Below are 26,554 nucleotides of genomic sequence, written 5' to 3' on the forward strand. Positions count from 1 at the left end.
CCAGCCCTTGAGTTCTGGATCACTTTTCTCCACTATTAAAAGAGACTTCTGCAATATGTAGAGCTCTATTTGCTTGAAGTTTTCAGGGAGGTTTTTTTCCTGCTTTGTAAACAGACATGCAGCTCTCGGTACAGCTTGTGCAGGACACGGTGCGGAGCGGAAACTCATGGTGTTACAGCTCGGGAGGAAGTACCAGTTGGCTTCCTCATAAATAGTCAGAAAAGCTGAATTTGTGTTGCAGCACTGCACCCTCCTTAGCCCAACAGGAACAGCAGATCCAGGCTGAGCTGCATGCACAGGACCCCAGTGCTGGGACACCCCTCAAAGACATGGAGCAGCAGCCCCTGTGCAAGCACTGAGCTGCCATCCCCCAAAATATCCCTTGGGTTGCAGCTACATTTCTTCTTACATGCTTGTGCAGCTTTGCACATTTGAAAATCCCTTTCACTGTGCTGTGTGAGTTCATCATAAATCCACAGCCAAGATGTTCCACCAGTTGTCTCACATTTCAACCTACACTGAGATGTGGTCTTTGTCCATAGTGTAAACAGGACAATTACTGCATTTTGACATCAAAATGTGATGGTTTTGGCTCAGTTTAACCTGATTACCTGAGAGATGGGTAGCGAGAACTAAGCTAGGGGAAAAACACTTCTTGCTCTACAATTTCAGGAAAACAGTTGACTGAGTGAGTAAAGACATACGAAATTACTTTGGAAACTGTAAGAAAGGTGTATGCTTTCCTTTTAACTAACAGCATGATATTGCTTTTACTTTTTTTTAACAACTCTTCCTCCAAAAAAAAAAAAAAAAAAAAAAAGAATAGGGGATGTTCTCTGGGACAATTAGTTAGTATGGAGGACTATACAGCTAAATACAGCACAGCTAAATGTACCTCCTTGGACTCTGCACTGTATTTGTTGTCTTCACCTCATCAGAGTGATGGGGAAATGGATGATCTCAGGGATCTCCTACAGTCCATACTGCTACTGTGGGTATTGTTTGGTACGAACTAAAATGTAAGATGTGTGTCTGTGTTTAGAAAGCCTAAATCAGTTTATATCTCATGCAGATTAGTTCAGAGACAGGCCTATACGCTTTGTTTCAGATATAATTTAACAAGTGAAAATAAGTTCTATTACTGAATTTATGTTTCAAAGAAAATGTAAAATGTTGAAAAATCATTTTCCTGGGTTGCATGTAGTGATAATGTAGCAGTTAAATCCCGAGTGTTACTGAGGTAGGAGGGGGAGGGTAATTTTCTTTCTCTATACAGCAAATGAAAAGGAAAGAAAGTGAGAGGAAGAGAAGGAGGAGGGGAAAAAAGAAAAGAGAGATGTAAATTTAGACTGATCTGGTTAAGAAATATAAACTCAGAAAGAGGATCTTACAGAAATTACAGTGCTTGCTCTTCCTTGTTTACTTTTAGACAGGCTTTCCCAACAAATTTCTTAAAAGACAACCATATATTGTGTGAATTATTGATGGGAATTAAACAGGGCAATTTGACCCAATAATCTTTACTTACATATAAAAACTCATAATTTTGTAAGTTCTACATTCATTAATGGAGATACTAATGGAATAACTACTAACAGTTGGGAACAGCAGAGAAAGACCGTACGCAAAGAATGAAGAAGTGCCAAGATGCTAGTTTGAAACAGCAAAGACCAGGACCTCCAGATGGTTTGGTTTGAGTCAACAACAGCTCAGTTATTAAAGCAGATCTATTGTATAATGAAGCAAAAATCAACTTCTTGATTTTCTCTAATGCTGCTGTTACTGTAGAGCTAAACAGTTGGTAAAAGAGTAAAACAAAGTGCCTGGGCATAGCTTTTCTAATAACAAGAACCCCAAATGGCATCTGCTGTTGTTTTAGAACATGACCCACTATGTTTGAGTCTTTTTATGACACAACAGCACCTTCTAAAATAATGTTCTAAACAGAGTTACTCTTTTTTTCCCCACCTTTCTTCTCTTTGGTTGTAAATCCTATGGAAGCACCAATTACCCAAAGGGAAGTAGCAAGGACCTGGCACAAGCACAGTTAGCACCGTTCAAGGCACTGGAAGCTCTGGAGTGCCACGACAGATTGTTCTGGAGGACTCAGAACTCTCATAGTCCTCTGAATTTGACCAGGAAAAATATACTGTTAGAAACCTGCTGGAAATTTTTTAGAGTGGAGACTGTGCTAACACTACGATTTTAAAATTGAGTAAGGAATTGAGTGACTGATTTTATCATCTTGTTCCCATTTAAAGGTTCTTCCCCATCTGTATCACTCATCATCAATAGCTCTGAAATAATAGCTCTGAAATAACCAATTACAAGTACAGCTATTTTTCTGAGTTTTTATTATTTTTACATTTTCTCATGTTCATGAAAATGGTCTCCCGGTACCAACTTTTAGGGCTGACATGTCTAACTGGAGTGCTTTTCTATACGTCCTTCAAGGGAAGTGCTTTCATATAAGTCCATCTGAAAAAGGAGATGTTAGCTTGTGCAAACTGTCAAGTACATATCAGGCCTAGGCCCACAGCCCTACCATTGGCAGGAAACTCTCATACAGTTTTGCTTTTTTTCCCCTTCACAGCACTATTTAGTACTTTTTGTTTTTATATCTGCACATTTTGTCCTCCACTACTAACCTGTCTGTGGGTTGCCTCATAATAAAAGCCCAGGACAAGTATGCATGACAACCATTCCATTTGCAACCTTCTATTATACGTGCTCTGTACACTCCATTCTGACAATTAAATTTAAGGCTGCTAACAAAAATAAACCTGCTAAAGTTGCATTCCTGTTTCTCGGATGTATCTGAGCACAGTCTGTGAGACATGCTCACACGTTCTGGTGCTGTTACACATCAGCGACAGAAGTTTGTCTTCCTAAAGTACTGCTCACTGCACCAAGAACAGCCAGTGCCCATGCACTTCCAGTAACTAAAATGTAAGCACAGAACTGATCCGCTGCAGAACAGTGCTGTGGTAAAGTTCAAGAAAAAATTATTTTTCTTTACTCTTTTCAGGAAGTTCAAACAGGAGAGGCTAGCTGTGTTTATATATTATAAACAACATGTCAGTGTCAATGAAGCAGTCCCAGCCAGATGCTGGTATTGATATCAGAATTGCTTTTTTTAGCACTTCCTGTTATATTCTAGCCTATCAGATGAAGGCTTTTCTAAACTGCTAGAAAACAGGCAACCTAAGAACAAGCTTTTTTAGTAGCAGTAGGCGGTATCCTGCTAACTAAAGATCATAAAATAGGAGGGTCTATACTGTTAATTTCTTACACAACCTGAAAGGAAGAACCAAGCTTTTAAAAGCTGTGGTACAAATCTTCATCCGGTGTGTTATACTGTCATCACAAAAGCAAATGCAGACTTCAAGTAAATCTGTGGAGTTTTGCTCAGGTACAAGTGCCCTCAGATTAAGCTGTTTGAAGAATCAGGCCCCAAGAGCATGCGTGGGTGAAGCTTTCACTTACAACAACCTCTCTTTGCAATCTTCTGAATGATGTTGATTTCTCAGACTCTTCAAAGTGATCAAGAGTTTTACCACCAAGAAAAAAAAAAAATTTTCTCAACTCACTTTTCAAAATTTCACCACTCAGAATTTCCTCTGTATTGCAGTGCTTTAGAATCAGAACATGGGAATTATGCCTCTTTGTGATGCACTAACATTTGCTTAGCATTATCGGCAAATATTTCTCAAGATACAGAAAGCACTAAGCCCTTTGTTCTCCCCTTCCCCAGTCCATCCCTATGAGGGATAAATAAAAGTTAATGAAAGCAATTGCATTTTGCAGTGAGATATTTTTATGTAATTAATAGCTCTGGGTAGCACAGTAGGCAGCTTCATTGGAAATAGTGGGGGGTGAGGGTTGTTAAGAAAATAAAAGCACAGAATAGAAAATGATAAATTTTGTGCTCTTTTAACTGTTGCTATAGATCAGGGAAGTAGTATGTCTATATTACTTGAATATTTGTCCAGTAATACATACATATGTTACTGTTTCTATTGTAGTGCAATACAGACATAACAAGAAGTAACTCAGGTTCATCTGAAATATTTCTCATTCAGTAGGAAACGGCTCAGCATGGCCTGATTTATCTTGCTGAGAAGGGCAAAGCAGTGAATGATGAGAACTCAGCCAGTAACAAATACATGTTTTTCCACCCACTGCTTCAACAAGGAGCTCTTGCAGCACTTGGCTCCAAACCCAGATGTTTAATCATTCTGCTCTGAATGCTAGCAACAGCAGTTTGCAGAAGATCCCACCGAGATGCTCTGCCAGTGAACAGAGTAGAAAGGAAATGGAAACAGAAGTGGCTGGGATAACAGGAACACAGGACACAGAGGGAGGGGAACATGCAGGAGGCATTTCCACATCTGTGTGGAATATGAAACAATGAACAAGAACCAGGTGCTGGGAATACACGTCCATTCGTCACACAAACCTCTGACAGCATTTCTGACAGTCCAGCTAAATTCTTTTCAAGGATGTTGGCTTATTCTTGCCTGTAAAAACTTTGCGTTTCAGCATTTATTCTTAAGAACCAGAACTAAGTTCAGCAATTCTTTAGTAATATAGGAAGAGAGACAAAGGAGACTTAATACAAATACTTGCCCAGAGATTAGCTCACTCAAACTTTTAATGGGAGGATGACCAACACTAGGGATTAAGAAAGCAGAGCTGCACGACAGGGAACAGGAAACAGCAAATGATTGGTGTCCAGATGTTGTACCAGCAATGAAAGAGCCATACACTGCGGTAATATTCACTAAAGCTTCCATTATTTTGTCTGTCAGGGTTAAACATCTGTGCACCAGCATGGCAGGTGCTTCGCTAGAGAGAAAGCATGACTGCATCTGTAGCAAAGTGTGGTCCTCACTTTACTTGAAGGCAGTAATTAGAAATTCTGGAGGCTGTAACCCTTGGGAAAGAAACTACATGGGTAGCACTGGCTGGAAAGGTGCTTCTGGAAGATTTCATCCTTGCAACAGCATCAAAACAAATGATCCCCAATGGGTAAGTACTTACATAAAACATCATGAATTGTATCTTACTGTTCTGTTCAAGTTAAGGCCTGTTTCCTACCCTTCTGCCTACCCCAATGAGTTTAAAGTTATTTAACAAGTCTTTGATGGGTCTTACCATCCAAGCTTCCAGTCTCAGCAACACTTTTAAGTAAACATTTCTCACCACTTGCAACTCCTATGCTTTTTGCATAGCGCCCCATATATAACAGGGCATAATCGTTTTGCTAGTTTCCAGCTTTCTCCTTCTTTGCTACACTCACAAATGATCTAAACTCACTTGCTAGCACTAGTGCTTCATCACGAGAATATCTTTGGAAGTGTATGTGGCTTCTGTGCACAGTTGCGGAGTCTACTGCTTCACAAACCCCTAATCAAGCTCCTAATCCAGGAGCTGTCTGCAGGCTTCTGTTTTATCAGTAGTTTGGGCTACAACCCAACAGCAGATGACTCACTCAAAGAAACTGATTATTCAGAGAGCAAATGCACTGCTTTTTTTTTGAAAATCAGGTCTGACTCTCTCACAAAGATCACAAAGTGCCCTTGACTCACTGCTGCTTGCAGACACATATGCCTGGCATTGGAACTCATTTTCAGTGAAGTTTTTTTTCCTCACAAAGTTGGCCATGGCTCCTAGGTAATCATACGTGCCCTGTGCCGTGCCCAAGTGCACAAACTCGATTCAGAGAAACAGCAATGTGAGTAACAGGAAGGTTTATAATTCTTAGTCACAAAAAATCAGTTCATCATTTCCAGCTTTCTGTATCCTTGTGTTCCCCTGTTTCCTGTGTGTGGCTGCAGTGTCCTGGATTCAGTGATTCTGCTGAAAAATGCCTGCTTTGTACTATTCTGCATGTATGATTTTTTTTTTCCAGAAAATGAATGTTTCTGCACGCTTTCTTCTTTTTTTATTTTTTTTCTTATAGGTATCATGATAACAACAGACAATACAAAGAAGGTATGTTTGTGAGAACACTTAGCTTTGCCTTTTTATGCTATTAGATGTTGCCATCACCATCACAGACATCAAATACAAGTTACTTCTACAATTATAAAGCATTGTAAGTGATACACATGGTTCCTCAGTACTCAGTCTGAGGAAAATGTATTTATCAGATGGGACCTCCCAATGTAAAGAGAGGATCACTTCATGCTTTCTGCATAAAGGTCTTGCCAGAAAAGAGAAGCTTCCAGACACTGAAGGGATTGGAGGAGGTAAAATAACAGTGCAGACATCCAGGTCTCAGAAATGGCTGAAAAAAACCCATCCTGAGAACCAGAGCAAACCAAAAAGTTTGTTTCAATTCAAAAAAGCTAGACTAAAACTGTGCTTGAAAACCAGCTCAAAAAGTGTTTTGCAAGGACACGGTGGGCCAGGAAATATTTGTTTATAATCTTTTATATTTGTATTCTATCATGTCCAGTCATTTATATTTTTCTCCATCTCACAGGCTAGTTGTTTTACTTGAAACTCTAAAAAAAAAAATAGGTCTTTAGTCCATTTTGGGGAATTCAGTTTCAAGCAGAAGGTCTAGTCAGATTCAAACCTTCAAGTGGCAATACAGTTATGCACAAAAGTACTTCTTACACTCATGAGAAAACATACTTTAATATAATTGTAGATAAGATTTTTCCAACTACGCAAGTGCACCAAAAGCTAAAGCTCCACTGCCCTGTGATTATGGACAATTTTATGGTGGAACATTTCCTTCTTTTTTTAGCATGTTACACCTCTAGACAGTCTCTTGAGTAGAGGCCCAGTGAATTAACCTTTAAACTCAGATCTGTGAACAAAAACGGATATAATTGATTGAATAGTTCTAGCCTCTAAGCTCAGAACCAGATGAGTTAAGGCAGAACTCTGCAAGTGGTAAGGTTCCAATGACTTCACACAGTTCTGAAATTTGTGCTCCTATGCATATGTAGAAAAATTTTCAGGGTTACATGTGAGATTTGAAAGTCACTTTACTGTCAAGGATGCCCACATAAGTCCTTTTGCTTCCTTCATTGTTTTATAAATTCAGGATATATAAGGTGCCACAAACCCAAACCTGGCTTCCTGAATAAAAAATGTCTGAACTGCTGCATGTCTCAAGTTATTCAACAGTGTGAGGTTTTACAACTGTACCAATTCTACTGGCTTCCAGAATAATTATCAATTATCTACAGTTTGTAAATCCTCCGTAAGGCAGTCAGAGGTTCATACTAAGCAAATAAGACTGGTGTTTTTTATTCAGAGCAACCATCAGAGAATGGAATTAAATTGGGTTTTAAGTAGTACTTCAGTTTTAAGTAGATATCTCCACTATATAGTCTGTCTCTCTTTTCCAGTGTGCTTTAATTGGCCTTCAAATGTTTTCCACCATACCAGGTGAACTGTATTTGTATTTCATGAGAGCTGCTAGAAGGAAACTGGTCAGCTTAAACAAATTGTTTAAGTGTTATATACAACAACAACAGCAAGTGTTGAGTTTTCTGAAGTTTGGGAACGACAAAAAGTTTTGGGACTTGTCTTTGGGCAGATCTCTTGTCTTTTTCTGAATGCATCTTGATATAGAGAAAAGGAAACTCAATCAGGGATGGACGTGTAGATCTAATACACACCTAAAAATATGGGAAAATAGGGAGAGGAGGAACAGGTGAACCTCAAATTTGCTTTGAAGATGATCCTTGTTTTAATTTATAGCTCAAACTACAGGCAGAAGAAGGATTTACTCATATTTTCCCACAGCAAGTGTGACCACTACAACTGTCTGTGTAGAAACATTTCAGGAATGTAGGTGTCTGGCAGGGGCAATGGTACAAAACAACAAAATATTTTCTTATTTAATCTGTTCCTAATGTCTTATCTAATAGCAAATGAAATATTTTCGCTGTTTCAAGTTTTCATTACTCCATCAGAAAACTTCATAAAATGAGAAAGTGTGTAAGGGTATTAAAAATTCCTGTGCAGAAATACCGATTCTGGGTTTTGCCTAAACTGCTTAAAATCAGGTGGGAAATAAAAAAAACCATACTTTTTAAAAAATGGAAGAGAAAAGATTATTTGGGTCTTGGCTTCTCTCCCTGAATCAAAGTTACAGTGAACTTCAGTGTAATAAGAAGTGGCAAAAGGGAATACTTTTTTAAAAGTGCATATACATAACCAGTAGTATTTATGCACTTGGAAAATATTTTGCACAGGTACTGAAGAAAACTGAAGCAGGGATTGAAAAAATTATCTGTAAAACATAAAAACTCAGAAATACAGAAGGATGACATACTTTCTTAAGAGTGATATTAAACTGCCTAGTTCAGAGCTTAATTCAAAATTCAGTTATTAGCCAGCTGAAAAGATCTGACACCTTTCTCAATAATCGTCCCCTTATCACTAAAGAACATTAGTGCCTCAGCCATCACAGCAGTTCTTAAGCAAGGGTATACTTTTTAGAGCATGTTGAGTAGAGACCAAAGCCAATGACATACTTGAAATTTTACATTAGAGATTTAATTTACAAACACTGACAAACCTTGTTGTACACTTTTTATGAGAACTCAAAATGTCAAAAACAGAGCAGATGGTAAAAGTGTATGGGGGCTCCTATATTTCTCTTGCAGTGGAAAACAGGCTGCAGAAATACCCTCACTTTGAAGTTCCATGATATGACTGGGCAAATAGGTATTACATAGATAAGTTATGCAGAGGGAGAAGTTACAGACACCTCTATCTGAAATAACTTGTAATTCTTTCTCAAAGACATGAGAACTAACACTCGCTTTTAAGAAGGTATCAAATCTTAGTAATTTCCATGGCAAAGTACTGTGTCAAAACTTCATAGCTGGACAGATATCCTCAACTGCCAGCATGGGAATGGGAAAAAGGAGAGTCTGGGCAAGAGAGTGAGTTCTAGGAACAAGAAGCTGAGCTGGGAAGGTCTTGCTGTCCACAATATTGTTTTGCACTGCAAACTCCACTATAAATGACTTTCAAATGCCAGTGAACTGGTAACTGCTGAGCAATGGGGAAATTAGCACAGGGAAAAACAGATGAATCTTTCTTGGCACATAGCATATTCACACATAACTGAGCTATGACCCCAAAACATCATGCTACTTGGTGGTATCATGGTATGGAACAATTTCCCTGCATCACAACAAGTTTTCTGTAATGCCAAAGAGTGTGGTGTTCGTACCATACATAAACTCAGTCAGTTATGAGAGATACCGTATCAGATGATAGATATGAGATGTTTTGATAGTTAATCACCATCTCTATACTACCACTCTCACCATGGCAGTGTGTCGGTTTTATACGGTTACATGCTATGGGAGTTATAAAATACTGTACAAAATACATCTGTGTGTACCTAAAGGCATCATAACTGAAGGAAGACCATTTCCTAACAGCTGCTTTGAAGTATAAAATCATAACATAGCTCAAATCTTTTTATTACACACAACATAAGTTACTTCAGCACAAGTTTTAGCTTTTAATTTCAGCTATTAATTGTGCTCATGGCACACTGGCTAGGAAGAAAACAGTCAGTCAGACACCACAGAAATGCAAAAGTGACTTTCCCAATAGATTGATGACTTACACCACAGCTATGATAGCAGGCTCCACTTGTGTTATTATTTTAACCTGTCTTCCAACTCTGACATGGAATGAGCTCCTTAATGGTGAACCATTGTTCTCAAACAATTTCTGATGCCGATTCTGAAGTTATTTTGCAGTGACCTTGTCTTTGGAAATCTCTTTGTTACTTTTTCCACTTCTACATCCTGATTCCGGGAAAAGAAACTAAGTGATGTAATTTAATCCTCTTTCCTAAATTCTGGCTTTGAAAGTTCTCTTTGTATAATCATGAGGAACTTCTCAAGCTCTCTCCAAGCTAGGATTCAGCACTGACACTATTTATTAGAGTCCTCACAGTTATCTCCTTACAGTGCTCATTCTTACTGAGCTGGACTGAACAGCACGCTCAATAAGCTCAGGATGATTTCTGGCATTTGTCTTCTTTAATAAGTTGCTGGAAAAGTTTTACATTTAATTTGGGCAAGTGATCTGAAATTAGTAATTTTCCACTACTTAATAATTTTGTCAAAACTTAGGGATTTTTTTAATAGGCCTTAAAAACAAAAAGCAGCTGTGAAGCTGCATTTCTCCACATAATGACACCATTAGACTGCAGTCTGATTGCAATTAGAAGACTCGATTAAGCACATTTATTGTGTTTACCATGCACAAAGAAGCATTTTACTGGGAAGAAACATGTAATACTATTCTTTGCCATGTTTGGAGAAGAAACACTGTACAGAGCCAATGCAGCACTCAGTTATGTTGCATTAATATCATGAACAGCCTGCCAGTTTGGACCTCCCAATTGAGAGCTGGTGTCCCTCACTGAGGTGGTAACCTTGGCTTCCAGAACTCGGTGTAGCTCAATTAGATATAACGAAGCTTGTCCCTCCAAGATAAAATGCTTCTACAAATATATATGCACATGCAGATGATATTCACATGCATATGCACATACATATACTCACACATGCAGATAATTCCAGCATCTACTTCTAAAGTAATTCCCTTTCTATGGTGCAATAATAGATGCAGTGAATTTCAGTGGGTTGAAATGGTACAATGTACACTGCATCTTACACCTGTGTGGAAGACAAATGAATGCTCTCCTGTTTTAATCCTGCTCTGCAAGCACTCTCATAAGAAGTTTCCATAGAAAATATCTACATCTGTACATTAAATAGAAACTGTGTGTTTGCTTTCAGCTGTACATGGTGTGTGTAATTTTGACACCAAGTAAGTAAGCATAATAGCCTCACATCCTAGAATAGCTATTGTCATAGATTATATATGCCAGAAAAGATGTCAGGGTCAAAGAGGCAAAAAGAATAACAAAAATATTTATCTATGTATTTCTCCACTTTAATTTCTGAAGTTATATGCAGATGCATTAAAGTAGCACAGTTTTCTGAGATGAAATATAGCTTTGAAAGCACTGGCATTGGCATTTCATCAGTGTTCAAACTGAGAATGGTTTGGAATAAATTATAGTCAATAATCAGAAAGGAATAGTACAGACAAATAAATATAGTAACACTGTTCAGCAGAAAATATTTTTAATAATCTAAGTCAAGAGGGTTGAAGGTTCCTTTGTGGTTTTTTTGTTGTTTGTTAATTTTTAATTAATCAGTCCTAGAATTAAATGGGAGAAAAATACACTGTTCAGCTCATTTCTGCAGTAGTGGCCATTTCTATACTTCACCTCAGAACTGCACAACCTCAGAAAAGAATAAATAATTTACCCACAAAGACGGACATGCCAGAGCTGGCTTCACCAATGCTCAACCTGGGATGGAACTGTGGAGAACACGGAGTAGACAAAGCCCAATTCCATATAATATGCAGCACTGTGTTTGGGTGATACGCCTGCCTCATCTCCAGCAGACAAGGAAATCCCCTGCCCCTTACTGCACTCGGCCATACGTACATCCATTGGTCTGCATGAAAGCAAATTAAAAATAAAACCTAGAAATGCAATTGCTAGCTGATGGATAGTTGAAGGGAAACTTACAGATCACTGTAGATCAGGCCATAGATCTGGGCCATGCTGTGATGATAGATGCCTCTCAGGATAATTAAAAGCAGGATGACAATAAAAGCTGGAAGCCCCCAACTCAAAAGGAAGTAAAGTAGATAGCGCCGCTCTGTGTGTTCATCATTCATCACCAGTACATACCAGAAATTTACAGCCTGAAGAATAATGCAGAATATTAATCAATATACTTAGTGGATGAATAACTACCCCCTCCCCCCCAAAAAAAACCAAGTCATTCTAAACATTATAATACAATGTGTTTCTTTCCTAGTATGTTTGTAAATATAAACATTTTTCAATATAGTTTGTTCAAATTTTCCACTCTTAAGTAAACAAAAGACACTGATTGTTAAAGAAATATGCTTAATTATCTAATTGTGTGACTTTCAATCAGACTACTGGAGAAAAAAGGACACTCTATTTAGTAGAAAATGCTATTTTCGCAGTGTAAAGAACAGTTTTTTTCTTGGAATCACATTCTCACACCAAAGACTGTCACATAATATTGCTAAATCTGTTTGTATTAAAGGCTTTTAAGATATTGTTCAGCAGTATTTATCTTGCAGGAAATGCACTAAACTCCCTCAACTTTTCAACATGTGGTATGAGAATATAAGAATATCATTACAACCAAAACTTCAATGTAACAACATACAGAGGACTGAACTGTGGAAGAAAACTTCTCTTGAGGAATAATAAGTAGAGGTTTGGAGGCCGTATAGAGGGAATGGAATGATAATAAGAAGTGGGTATATATGGAGTGCTTCCTCCAGTTTTGGGCACCTCAGAACAAGAGAGGAACAACCTGGACATACTGGAAAGAGCCCAACAGAAGACCAAGATGTGACCAAAAGCAAATTTGGTTTTCCTTGAAAGAATATAGGAAAATCCTAGCATACACTTGGAACTTTCCTGTATAACTAAAAAGAACATTGGAAAAAACTATTAATTCCATTATTGGACTTCCACAAGAATACCGAACAGATGAAAATTCAGGAAAGAAAACCACTTTGTGAAAATATTTTTCCCACTTTATGGTTATTCTCTTACAATTTTCTCTCCTTAACATGAGTTTGAGAACTTATTTGATATTTTATTTGACAACCTTACAATAAGCGTTCTCTTCTCAAAGGAAACAAGTGGATGAATGTCAGCTGTGCAGTGAACATGGAAAAAGGAATGAAGAAATGTGCCTCTATAATCCTGACTGTGCTATGCTTCACATTGAGCATTTCTAAATAGCAAATCCTTGAAATTATTTTTGCAGTTATGCTTAGGGATTGTTGGTTCTGCTGTTTCTGACTTAACCATAGAACATTGTTCTAAGCCACACAACAGAGATTTCTTTCTAAGAAATGGTACTTCATGTCCTTGCTCTGTGTTTGTTTAGCTATCTCATCTCATCTCATCTCATCTCATCTCATCTCATCTCATCTCATCTCATCTCATCTCATCTCATCTCATCTCATCTCATCTGTCATAAAGGAAGACTTTAACATCAGTACTCCTGTAAACATGTAAGGGAGTGTGGTTACTTCACCATTTCCTGTGCAGTGAACTTTGTCTTCGTAATTATACTTTATTTTCTTTAAGTCTTTCAGAAATTAAATCAACTAAATACAAACATTGGTGTTAATCCTTCACTGTTACTATGCTGGAACAATAGCCAGCCTTGCAGAAGAATTAAATGTACCGTCCATTTCTCAGCTGCTTAAGTGGAAGAAGAAATGTACAAGTAGCTATTGTTCTGATTTAGAAAACAAAACAAATCCAAATTCAAATAACACTCTAATGAAGCAGTGCTAATGTCAGTAAAGCTTTTTTTGCTTTTTGAATGAGGCAATAAATTACCTTCCAGAGGACAGAACATTTTTTATTTCTTTACTTGTTCATCTATCTTTAGTGATATTTGTGAATTTCAGGTAAACATAAGCTGAAACATACTTGAAATAAAGCATTTCCCAGATCAATGGGAAATATTCTCCTCCATCCGTTCTATGAATGGCAGCCTTCATTTTAAGAATGGCTGCCTGTTTTCATGTAATGCCTTTTCATAAGCTGTTAAACAGCACATTAATCACGCTTAAAAATAAGAATTGAACTTCTTGTGAAATAATTGTCTTACAAGGTTGCAATAAATTCATAAAAATACCTTAAGGTTGCCATGAAATCCACAAAGGAAAAGAAGCCAGGTATGCTGCTCAGGACCACTCACAGTGATTTTCTCATAGAACTGCTGCTTTCTCTGCTGGCTTACTGTACCCCAGCAATGGATCAAAACAGAACAAAAGTCTGCTTTTTAACACAACTTCTCTCTATGTCAGAATTGGTAGCTGAAGATTATACAAGTTTCATTTTCTCCCCAAAAGACAATTTATTCCCATTCGGGTTATTCATTTATTTTTCAAACAAGTTAGGACATTTTAAAAGAAGGGAGTTATGTTTCTTGAATAATGGCTATCACAGGAAGAACAACAACAGAATACAAAGAGGTTTCAGATTGCATTTGAAAATACAAGCTTATGCTGCAGCCAAATACACTTACATGTTGGGGCATTTGTAAGAATTGAGTCTTTTCAATTTCACCATTAGCACAAGGCAGACATTTCAGGCAAAGCTCACTCTGCTGGCACAAAGTGTAATGTGTGCCTTGCTTACTCCTTCTGCAATCAAGAAAGCCTCATCCCTGAAATACTGGGTAATGACATTAAATTTCTGCAATCTACAGAAATCCTCACATAAAAGCCAAGAAACATGACAATACAGTACAAAGGCAACTGTCAGATATGCTTCTGGAAAGGATGATTTGATGTGCCCTTTGTTCTGCCTCTGCTGACAATCCTTTCCTTCAGCCTTGGGTCCTTCCCATTCCTGCATTTCAGTCAGCATGTGGGTACCGTAAATATTGGTATCGAAGACAAGCATACAAACGTTAAAAGTGGAAAAAGAATTAGAGCACTGTGCTACGTGTTTTGTTATTGTAATCTTCACTAAAATACATAAAATCTAAGTTTGAAGTACTACAACAGCAATATGCAGGAGATACACAGAGTAGGACAAAAAGGTAAGGATGTTGTCCTAGAATCTAGCAAATGAGCATATTTGATCCGGACTACAGAAATGCATCTGCATAAGCTGGACCAACTCACTATTAAATCTGGGTTTTCCTATAAACATTAGCTTCCTGGAAGTGCTGCTTAGTCACCTGTGATCACTTTTTTTATTTTTTTTATTTTATGGATTTCTCATTTCATAATGAATGGCACACAGGTGCATGCTGCTCACAATCGACTGTAACACTGGCCTACTTCTGTGCACACTGATCCAGACTGCACAAGCAGGCATGTTTACAGTGATCAGGACTATGCTTTGCTGTATCAGCCTCACAGATGGCAGTGAGTGCATGAGCAACACAGAATCTGTTCACATATATTTTACTGTTTCCCAGACATAAGTATGTAAGTCCTATATAAATATACTATTAATGTTGCTGCCTTCCTAATCATGTCAGATGTGTTAGGTATACAATGCTGAAAAATTTAAACAGGCATTAAAGCTTACATTTATAAAGCCATAGTGTCCAGGCTTTCCAAATTAGCCTCTGTATTTGCCCCTATATTTTTGCTAGTAGAGCTTTGGGGTCCAAATCAAGCACAAAGATATCCCTGTCACTCCTTTAGGGAGCTGGCACTGTTTCCTCACTGACTTGGGTGGAAATGTTATGGGAGAACAGACAACTGATGGCAGAGTTGGCAGTAGATTACCGTGGCCTGAATGAAGTCACACCCCCACTGACTGCTGCTGTGCCAGACATGCTTCAACTGCAGTACAAACTGGAGTTAAAAGCAGCCAAGTGGTATGCCACCACTGACACTGACAATGCCTTCTTTTCAATTCCTTTGGCCACAGAATGCAGGCCGCAGTTAGCTTTCACCTGGAGGGGCGTTCAGTACACCTGGAACCGTTTGCCCCAGGGGTGGAAGCACAGCCCAACTATTTGCCAAGGGTTGATCCAAACTGCATTGGAACAGGGCAGTGCGCCCGAGCATATGCAGTACATTGATGTCATTGCTGTATGGGGAAATACAGCAGAGGAAGTCTTTGAGAAAGGAGAGCAGATTATCCAAATTCTCCTATGAGCTGGCTTTGCTGTCAAGCAAAACAAAGTGAAAGGGTCTGTACAAGGAACTCAGTTCCTAGGTAAAAAGTGGCAAGATAGATGCCATCACATCCCTACAGATGTGATTGACAAAATTACTGCCATGTCTCCACCCACTAGTAAGACAGAGACCTGACACCAGTTTGCAGGACAATTTGACACGGTATCGTGACAATTGAGGCAGGGGGCCCACGGGCCCACCCCCCCGGGGAAGGGAAAAAGGGAAAAAGGAGAAGGGAAATAGGTCTAAGAACAAAACAGCTGCAACGATCTGAGGAGGAAAGCTACTTTACTAAATAAGATATCGGAAAGGAAAATAACACAGTATAATACAATATAATTGGAATTGAGGCAAATGAATCAAATAAAATGATCGAGAGAGAGAGTGTCCGATAAACCGAAGGCCTTACGCTAACGCTGAAGGCAGACGGCTGCAACAAACACTCATTGCTGAGCTCAATCCCAAAGGGAAGAGAGAGTCCCGTGACTGCAGACAGTTTTTATCTTTCCCTCTGGGCGGAAATATGTAAAAATGCAAAGCATCGCAAAGTCCTCTGGGGAATGTAGTTCTTCTTCTCTTCTGAAACAAGTACATCCAGAACTATCGACGATCCACAGAGATGGAGCATTAACTCTTTAACTCCCAATATACCACATGATGTTATGATGTGGAATATCAATAATACAACAAAAATCATAAAACCATAACAAGACCTAAGCTTTTCTGGGTGTAGTGGGCTTTTGGAGAATGTATGTTCCAAACTATAGCCTCTGTCTCCATCTCATTGCATTAATATTGACAGCGAGATTCTTAATGACTGCATTGTAACTCAGACAGGTGCTGTAATTTGAAGAACATTCCTCCCTCCATTTTTGTTGAAGGGGGCAGATCTTGCCTGACCCATCTGGTGGCCTTCTATGATGGACATGGGTGGACAGGAGAAGGGCAATGGATATCATCTACCTGGACTTCTGCAAAGCCTTTAACGTGGTCCCTCACCACATCCTTCTCTCTAAATTGGAGAGGTATGCTCTGAAGGATGGACTGTTCGATGGATTAAGAGCTGGTTGGCTGGGCACAGCCAACGGGCTGTGGTCAATGGTTCCATGTCTGGGTGGAGGCTGGCCATGAGTGGTGTTCTCAGGGACTTGGGACTGGCTCTTCAGCATCTTTATCAGAGACATTCAGACAATGGAATCAAGTGCACTCTCAGCAGTTTACAGATGATACCAAGCTGAGTGATGCAGTCAATATACTGGAGGGAAGGGGAGCCATACAGAGGGACCTGGACAGCCTGGAGAATTGGGCCTGTGTGAATCTAATAAGGTTCAACAAGACCAAGTGCAAGGTGCTGCACTTGGGCTGAGGCAACTCCAGGTATTGATACAGACTGGGGGAAGATATCCTGGAGAGCTTTCCTGCAGAGAAGGACCTGGGGGTCCTGGTGGACAAGAAGCTGGACATGAGCCAGCAGTGCATGCTTGCAGCCTGGAGGGCCAACTGTATCCTGGGCTGCATTAAAAAGGGGTGGACAGCAGGGAGAGGAGGTGATTGTCCCCATCTACTCAGCTCTTGTGAGGCCTCATCTACAGTACTGTGTCCAGGCCTGGGGCCCCAGCACAAGAAAGATGCAGAGATCTTGGAATGGGTACAGAGGAGGGTCACTAAATGACCAGAGGATTGGAACACCACTCCTATGAGGAAGGGTTGAGGGAACTGGGGTTGTTCAGCTTGGAGAAGAGAAGGCTCTGGGGAAACCTCATTGTGGCCTTCCAGTACTTGAAGGGAGTGTAACAACATGAGGGGAAATGACTATTTACATGGGTTGATAGTGATAGGCCAAGGGGGAATGGTTTTAAACTAAGATGGCAGATTTAGGTTAGATGCTAGGAAGAAGTTTTTCATTCAGAAGATGGTGACGCACTGGAACAGGCTGCCCAGGGAAGTTGTAGATGCCCATCCCTGGAGGCATTCAAGGCAAGGCTGGATGTGGCTCTGACTATTCCTGTAGCTAAGGTACTGTTTATCTTGTGTAGAATGGTAAAGATGAGATACATAATTAGTACAAGTAGATTCAAGGTTCAACCCTGTGTCCAAAGTAAGGTATTGAATCCTAAATTTTCCCTTAGATCAGCTGAGGATTTCACTCCACAAAAAAAATCAATGTCTGTTCATCTTACTCTGTAGATCAAGCACAAGTTGCGGTAAGGAAAGAGATGTAAGAGGAACAACTAGAGCTGTTCCTGCTCCAATAAATATATCATTATATTTATAAGCCCCAACAGCAGAAAGAAACAGAGTCCTACAATATAAACAATGGCTAGAAAGTTAATTCACTCAGTTCTGCTATGAGAGTGACAGAAATTCAGGACATATTCTCCATCAACAGTAGTAGATCGTTTCTGTGAGTTGGGTTCATCTACATTTCGGACAACTTCTTTTGAGTATTTCAAACTTCAGGAATGATTCACAGATGAAGACCTGTGCCTAGAAAAGTGGATATTCCCCTTCACTCCAAGTTTTACTGCTGGCTGCTCTTGTCAGCTCATCACTTAACCGGTTGTAAAGGGTGCTTTCCCTCTTAAGCTTCTTTTTCACCTCAAATTTCAGTGTAGAGTCTTCATGACTAATGTCTGAAGCCTCCCCTCAAAAATGTAACATATAAATTCTCAGGACTTGGTCAAAGTCTATTCCAACTACAGTAACAATGGGTTTCAACAACAGCCATAAAAATGACTAACTGTTAATAATCACTGAAATTTTGTTTTTTTTTTTTTGTGGGGTTTTTTTTGTTGTTGTTGTTGGGTTTTTTTTGTCATTATAAATGATTAGTGCTTGCAAAAGTCAGAATTCAAAAAGGGAATCATTTGCAGTCAAAATATGAGGCATCCCAGTAAACTGGTAATTTGAAAGGATTAATTTCTTTGTAGAAAATAGGTAACATTCAAGAAAACTGAAGTGAGTGAGGAATGAAGTAAATGAGCAAGTGAGGAAGGAAAAAAAAGTCTACAGGTAACAAAGTACATTAGGTTAGTAAGTCAAAGAGAAAGTAATTAGCCTAGATAGATAAAGGAGATGAAGAATTTCAGTGTTGATAGAGTGGGAAGAAAGAAACATCTCCTAGACAGTATTTATTCTGGCTAACGGTATATATTCAGGAAAATAAAGCAACAAATAAATAGAAGAGAATATCAGGCCTCACTACAGACTGAGGAGTTTAGATCTCTGTACAGAATAAAATAAATGAAGGACAGCACTATGTTTTTAGGAGCAGTTACAAAAGCAATATAATTTGACAGACATTCTGCTTCTGACTGTATCACAGTGCATACACCACATTAAACAGGACCTAAAACACTCTCTTCCTGCATTAAGGTACATGATTTTAAACTAATATTTCCTTTAAAATCATTGTTTCTGAGGAGCAACAGCACAGTGGAACTATCAGACAGACTGTTAGGGTTCTCAGTGCATGCAACCAGACAAAAATCCCAGGAAAATATCAGATACAACATTAATATCACAAGAAGAAAAAGTTGCATTTACATTTATACTCTAATTTGCAATTCCTTGCTTGGTCTGACCACCTGCTATTGGACAGCTGGTATGGGAATGTATGTAGCTGCATATATAATGAAATAGACTATGATATGTGCTATAGGCAAATCCTGATAAAATAACATAAACATAAATGAGATAATTTAGTCATTAGTGCTAAATATGCATTTTTAAAAGCAGCCAAATGAATGTATTTTTCAAACTAGCTCAATGATTTTTACTTTGACTAACTTAAAACTGATGCTCCTCTATGACATATTTTGTTGTTTGTGGTCACATAAGTTCAGTTTGGTTTTACATCATACACACATCAAAATGCTAACAGCATCTATGAATGAATATAGTCTATTTTAATGAAAACTTATGAAGGTAGACATGTCACATTTCACAAATCTAATGACTAAGATGTTACTGACTTAAAAAAAATGTAGTTTAACTTCAAGAAACTCTTTCCAAAAAACAATTATGTGTTTGAAAAAGCTAGTAACTATAATAAGAACTTCTTCAGTGTTTTTAGACTGTAATATCTATAGGAGAAAGTGAGATGTGGAAATACGCAGTCATAATGGATACTAGAGGAAAAAATATTTACAGTGTTTGAACCTCTGATACACTAGGATTAATATTAAAAACATAATGTTTTGTTCCCTAGTTAGCACCGGATTGCCAGCATGTGTACACCAAAAAAATACCAGAAACATAGTCTTAGTGTCAGTTATTTTAAAGAGGTTTTGGTGAAGGGGTGTAAAGACTATGAGACTAACCTGAATGAGCATCCAGCTGAACTGGCAAAGATAAAGGTAATGTGTAACAGATGCAAGTGCAGAGCAGCTTTCCTCTGAGAGATGTTGGCTTAGGTAAGCAGAGGCTAGAAATGAAATCTGGAAAGAAAAAATAAATACATGTTGATGTCAAACAAAACAATTTCAACATTAACAATGGAAGTTGTTAGGAGAGGTGAGAGGAAAGAAATTATCTTCAGTTTCAAACACTCAATTACAGTTCCAGAGACTGAGAGATACCTCGGAAATTTACATTTAATAATCACCCAAAAGAAGTGATCTCTTAGCAGTATCAGTCACAAAACTAGTATCCATTACATCCATATCTGAAAAATTACAGAGAGATTTATTTGTTATTATTAAATATTGTTCCCCAGACTATTTACCATCCAATATTAGATACCAGTTTTCAGACTGTGGGTAAAGATTTTCCTCCATAAAAAGAGACATTATCTTCCAACTTCCATAAGGCCAGAAATGTTATTGGTTGGTAAGAAAAATAATGTATTGATGTTGTTATTTTGTTGTGCTTTGTGGCTTTTGTTGTCTGTTATTTATTTTTTATTGTCAATTTATCTACTATTGTCTGTTATTTGTTGTCTACTAGTGTGCCTTTTGCTGGCAGAACATGAGGGCCCCAAATCTCCTCCAATTCACACCCATAGAGGTCTGATTGTTCCTACACTGAACAACTATTAAAAGACAAGCAGGCCCACAGATTTTTTCAGAGTCTGAATCCTGAATATGTAAAATATGTTCAAGCTGTAATTTTCAGTCAATGTTGGTTTCCAGGCTAGTTAAAAGCAACACACCAACATAAGGGCAGTTGTCTTACTGGAAGCTTTTACAGTGCATCTATCATATCTCACCACCACTACAGATTCTGTACAAACCCAGAAGATCACATGTGAAACTTCTAGAACTCCTATCAGCTCCCCTATCAGTCTCCTAAGAGAAAAAAAAATCAGCAAGTGAACTCAAGAGGCATTTTACTGACATACAGATATATATAGAGACATACTGACATACTGACATCAGATGATACGGTAGCACTGGATAAAGCAGAGTAAGTCCTTCTGATGCTGCCTGAGAGCAGGTAAGGATTTAACACTCATCAAAATGATATAAATTATTTTCCACAGACAAGCCAAATGTCGAAGGACAATATGACACTGAAATAAGCAGACAATCCATTATGTAAAGGAGAAAGGTGCTCCACTGCTGACTGACCACACTGAGCACTGCTACACAGTGTCAGAATTAGATTTAAATCTAAGACATGTATCAGAAATGTTTAGCTCTGTCTTCTGTGATTATTATTTTTTTTTTTATGAAGGAAGATTTATGGTGTTCACATAAAGAAACATTCTCTTTACCTGCTGAATGCTTGTACTAAGTGATGATTTTTCCTTCCCAGAACAACAAATACTGCTATTTTGAGGAACAGCCCATTAACATGATGGTATTACAGTTCATAGGCTGTAGAGGCTGCTTCAAAACAGAGTTAGTGAATGTAAGTTTTCAGGAGTAGGGTGGAGAAGGAAGTTAAAGTGTACCAAAGGAGATGGTATACACCTGGACAAAAATAGTATTGGATAGCTCACATCCAGTGATTTTACTGTCCAAATATTCTTATAAAGCCAAGCTCTATACAGTAATAAATACTATGGCACAGCAGAGAGATATCTCTCACACAATGTTATCTAAGACTGAAATAGAAGAATATGAATGAGCCACTGTTGGAGAGCTGTTGGAGAGGGTCCAGAGGAGAAGCACAAAGATGCTCAAATGGCTGGAGCACCTCCCCTACGCAGACAGGCTGAGGGAACTGGGCTTGTTCAGCCTGGAGGAAAGAAGGCTGCAGGGTGACTTCATTGCAGCCTTTCAGGACCTAAAGGAGCCTATAAACAGGAGGGAAGTCAGCTCTTTGAAAGGGCAGATAACAGCAGGATGAGGGGAAATGGTTTTAAGTTGAGGGAGGGAAGACTTATGTTAGATGTCAGGGGGAAGTTCTTTACAATGAGAGCAACTAGGCAACAGCTGAAGTAAAAGCAATTGTAAGATAAATTTCATGATCTAAAGAAAACAAATGCAATTTCTGTATTTGAAGTTCAGGAGCATCCCAGTAGAAAATGGAGTCTAACCATAGCAACATTACCACCTGGTTACCAAGAGGTCAATACACAGCTTAAAGCAGACTACTGTTTGCCGAGTACTGACTGGTGAAACAAGCATAATTGTCTAACTAATTAGCTCAAAAAAGCACCAACAGACCACTAGTACCTTTCCTAGCACTGGAGTAAATGCTTGTAGCTACAACAGATTACAACACATGGGAAGAGGCACTTTATCACCTTTTGTTCTCTGAAGGTTTGCGTTTATGTCAAGAACAGATTATCACACTGGAGGCAAAGAAGGAATGGAAAGAGAAGTGCAGACTAAGCAAGTGGTGGGAATACATTATTGGCACATTTCTTGGCTGAAAGGTATTTTGAGTCTGCAGAGAAGTTTTTTCCCGCATTTCAAAAGAAAAAAAAATTGAATATTTTTGTATATAAAAGAGGCATCTTGCTGTTACCAGGCTTCTAACAAAACAATTTTTGTAACTTTTTTGTAATTTTGTAATTTACAAAACAATTTTTGTAATTTTTTAACAAAACAATTCTAACAAAACAAAAAGTGCCCAAAGTTGCGCAAAGTGTGTATTCTCATATATATGAGCAATGTTGGTGAGATAAAACAATACAGCTAAAGCAGTGACTTAGCTAAGAATTCATAGTAATTAAAAGCATTAGAAGATTTCAGATAGCAAACAGAGGTTAAAAAGGTAAAGAGGCAAAAAAAAAAACAAAAAAAAACTTCAGGTTAAACTGTTAAGGGTAATCTGAGCCATGTTTACAGAACTAGAAGCAGTGCAAGCAGCTTGAAAAGCAGATATGCTAAAAATCCAACCTCTAGGAGAAGGCAGCTGCTGGCAAATGGTTATGCTTTTCAGCAATACAGAGTGAATGCTCTCTAAGTAAAAAAGAGTTTTGCACATAGAAAGCAAGATCTTCATGAGATTATGGGATGTGCTTCCAATTATGCATTGTAAGAACTACTCTAAGAAGAACTGTAGTGTGATATGAGAGGATATTTAATTAAGCAGTTTAACTTCTGTCACAAGCATTTAACACATGAAGGTAAGTTTACCTCAAATGAATGAAATGCTCTTCAGCAAGGGCTAACACTTCTTAGAATGGTCCTTACAATGAATAAATGAAAGCATGAAAGCATGAAGATCTTGCATTCTGTGTGAAAACCTCATTTTCACTCTTAGCCCTTGTTGAAGAGTATTTCATTCCCTATATTTCTGTTATTTGTAACCCTTGATACTAAAGAAATACTGCCATTATTTACATCTCTATGGCAACATTTGATCCAGATTCCTTAACAAAGGTTCAAATGTGACCTAGAGAATAATCATTTTGGCAGTATCTGTTGTGATACAAGTATCTTTACCTGCCTGCTTTCTCTGCGCCCAAGGCTTCAGAACAGGAAGAGGAGCAGATTTCTTCCATCTCCATTGGAAGTAGAATACAACATATTTGTATTTGTTGTTAATGGATAGGTTGACTTTTGAACCCGCAAAAAAGCATTGTAAATTACTAAGTAGCGTAGGCAACAAGAAGCAGTAAAGGTTTAAAATGATTTGAAGATAGGATTTTTCAAACACCGATAATAAAGCTATCACAAGGATATCAAATGACACAGAGTATTAAACAGCATTAAATAATCTCCATGTTTTTGTAATTTAGCTGTTTTGTTCAGACTCACCTTGTCTGTAAACAAGCCAGGGAAGGAATTAGGTCACTAGTACTCTAAGGAATAGCTTAGATTAAAAACAGACAAACAAGAAAAATGCATGAAGTATGCCAAAAAGATAAGGATCCCAGAATTGTGCCTAATCTTAAAGCAGTAGAGTAGATTAGGTACCACATACAACTTCTAGTACTGAGACAACATTGTAAAAATACATTCAATAATAAGGGGCAAATATTTATAGGATTTAAAACTTGTGTTGCTGATGCCTGGTGCCATGGGCTTTTTTCAGAGGTACAGACTTAACTGCTTTTTCCCACTCAAACAAATGAACTTTCTCATCTAGCGAGAACCTGTAGTCTGTATTTCTGTCAGCAGGGGAAAACAAACTGTAGAGAAAGTCCCTTATTCCTAAAATAACTCATTTTCTGATTTTCTTCATGCTGAATGATTTATAATATAAGTCACTATTCCAGAATAAAGTATCTGCACAGGAAACTAATCTGAACAATTTACTCTGATGCATACTTTGCTTGATATTTACTTGATATTTAGTGACTAGGAGTTCTAGTGAACAATGGAGAATATAAAGTTCTCTTTAACAGTTTCTCACTGGCTTAGCTGTGTACAGTGAGCATTAATCCTAATCCAGCTTCATTTGTGTTGGACACAAAATGGAAATTAATGTCAAGATATGCGATCTATGCAAATATCAGCACAATGATTACACTGAACACAAATTAACTTCTTTGCTTAATGTAAGTGGACTCCCAGACAGCAGTCATATCCTTAGACTTAGAAAAATTTCTCAAAATTAAAACTCAACTAAGTTAAAAACTTTTACATGATGTCTTAATTATTATCAAAGGGACTTCTATTGAGGCAATAATGTCACACAGATTCTCATGTACAGTGACAGTGAAGTAAATATTACCTAGTAAACTAGACAGCCATGCACAGGGCTGGCCTTTATAGGATCATATGATTTAATTCCTGTTTCAGGTTCAGGATGAACTGTGAAGTAGTAAATGAATCTGAGCATACAGTTCTGTGATGTCATTAATCAGCTGCTTTTACAATGTTCCAGTTTTATTTCCTTGCAATATGAAATATTATTGTGCTGAACTAGTACCAGAGGATGCTGAGAATGAAAGTTAAGCATTTTGAAAGTAAAGCACCACTTTGATCATATTTTCACTTATTATTATTCATACTAGCTTCAAATAGGATGGATATTTTTTGAATATCAGCATCAGTTTAAATTGAGAATGCTTTTCTTTATTCAGAGCAAGATGAATTACAAGTTTTTTTATTCCATTTTAAAATTACCTATTATGTTTTCCATCAGTGTGTAGGTATATCTACGCAGTTTGTTATAAGAACGAGACAAAATTTGAGATGCAGTTCTCTTTATTTCACAGCATTTGAAATACTTCATAAATTTTCCAGTTTCCATGTGTAGTAATGTCACAAACCATGACAAATAATTAGGGGGAAAAGAGATATTTTATCAGTCCCAAAACAGCCATTACAGCCATTATCCAGTGATTTGGAGTCATCAAATCTAAGTGCATCTGAATTTTAAGCACTTAACATTATTTGAAGCTACAGGAAGTAAAACAAGTTTTAATAACTTTTAAATGCTGCAACTAGAAACATATACTGTGCTCTTGAATTCTCTGATTTATAAATACTTCTCCAGCTGATTCTTTAAAACATTTTTTATTATTTAAATAGCTTCAATTTTTGATATGCATAATTGATTGACTTATAACTTGAGAGAAGTCACTGGGCCTGCCTTTCTGTATGTCACTTTATATGGAACTCCTCAGCCCAAAAGTACTTAGAATTCATCCCTGGACTTACTGAAAAATAACAAAAGTATCCAAGATCTATAGTACTTAAACAGGAATGAAATTCACTTACTAGTATTTAATTTTCTGGAGAATCTGTTGACTAGTTTATTCCCAGACTGTTTATGTCAGTCGTGCAGATGTGGAACAGTCCACATGCAAGAAGGGGTATGAAGGCCCTGCTAGAAGAGTAAAATAGTTGATAACTTCCCAGATAAAAGTGACCAGTTAAAAAGTAGGAGTATATTACCTCCAAGTGATAAGCAAGAAGGTCTGGGAGTTACTGTAAGAACTCTGTTCAGCATTTAGCCCAAGTCTAGCATGGAATATGCAGAACAGATCCTGCATTAAAGGAAATCTTCATCCTTTCACCAGAAAAAGCTGGGATTAAAGTAAAAATGAATAAAAAAAAAAGGTCTTTCTGTGCTTGGTCTGCAAGGAGCTGTGGGACAAACTAACAGGCCTGGATCAATGTGTTAGCAAAAGTTGTGAGGAAAAAGGCATCTGAAAAAAGATACAGAATTTACTGCAAAATTAGAAATCCTGACACACTTATAAACAAGTCACTAAAAAACTACCAGGCAACATTCAAACTCCCACTAGAGTGAGGAAAAAGCAGATTGCTTCAGAGTAAAGCTGACAGTATGATTTGGGCCTATTTCCTCAATGTGTAAGAATGTATTTTAAATGTAAATTCAGATTCTGGACTATGCTTCTGTCATATGCCATTTCCAAAGGATATGATCCTTACATTGCAAGGATTCATGC

The 26,554-nt window shown here is 37.9% G+C and overlaps 1 protein-coding gene across 1 annotated transcript in view; it reads right to left on the bottom strand.

Annotated features, from left to right (window-relative positions):
* The window catches only part of ADGRV1 (adhesion G protein-coupled receptor V1), a 227,553-nt gene that overhangs the window by 59,686 nt on the left and 141,313 nt on the right, over positions 1 to 26,554 (bottom strand). The window contains exons 84-85 of the mRNA XM_065750127.1: positions 20,115 to 20,231; positions 11,609 to 11,787 (exon numbers count right to left, since the gene is read on the bottom strand). Of these exons, the coding sequence (XP_065606199.1) occupies positions 11,609 to 11,787; positions 20,115 to 20,231 (296 nt within the window). The remainder of the gene's footprint in view (positions 1 to 11,608; positions 11,788 to 20,114; positions 20,232 to 26,554) is intronic.

Source organism: Cyrtonyx montezumae, unplaced genomic scaffold (assembly GCF_038088225.1).
Source record: "Cyrtonyx montezumae isolate F1298 unplaced genomic scaffold, pur_monq_1.0 scaffold_64, whole genome shotgun sequence".
Classification (NCBI taxonomy): domain Eukaryota; kingdom Metazoa; phylum Chordata; class Aves; order Galliformes; family Odontophoridae; genus Cyrtonyx; species Cyrtonyx montezumae.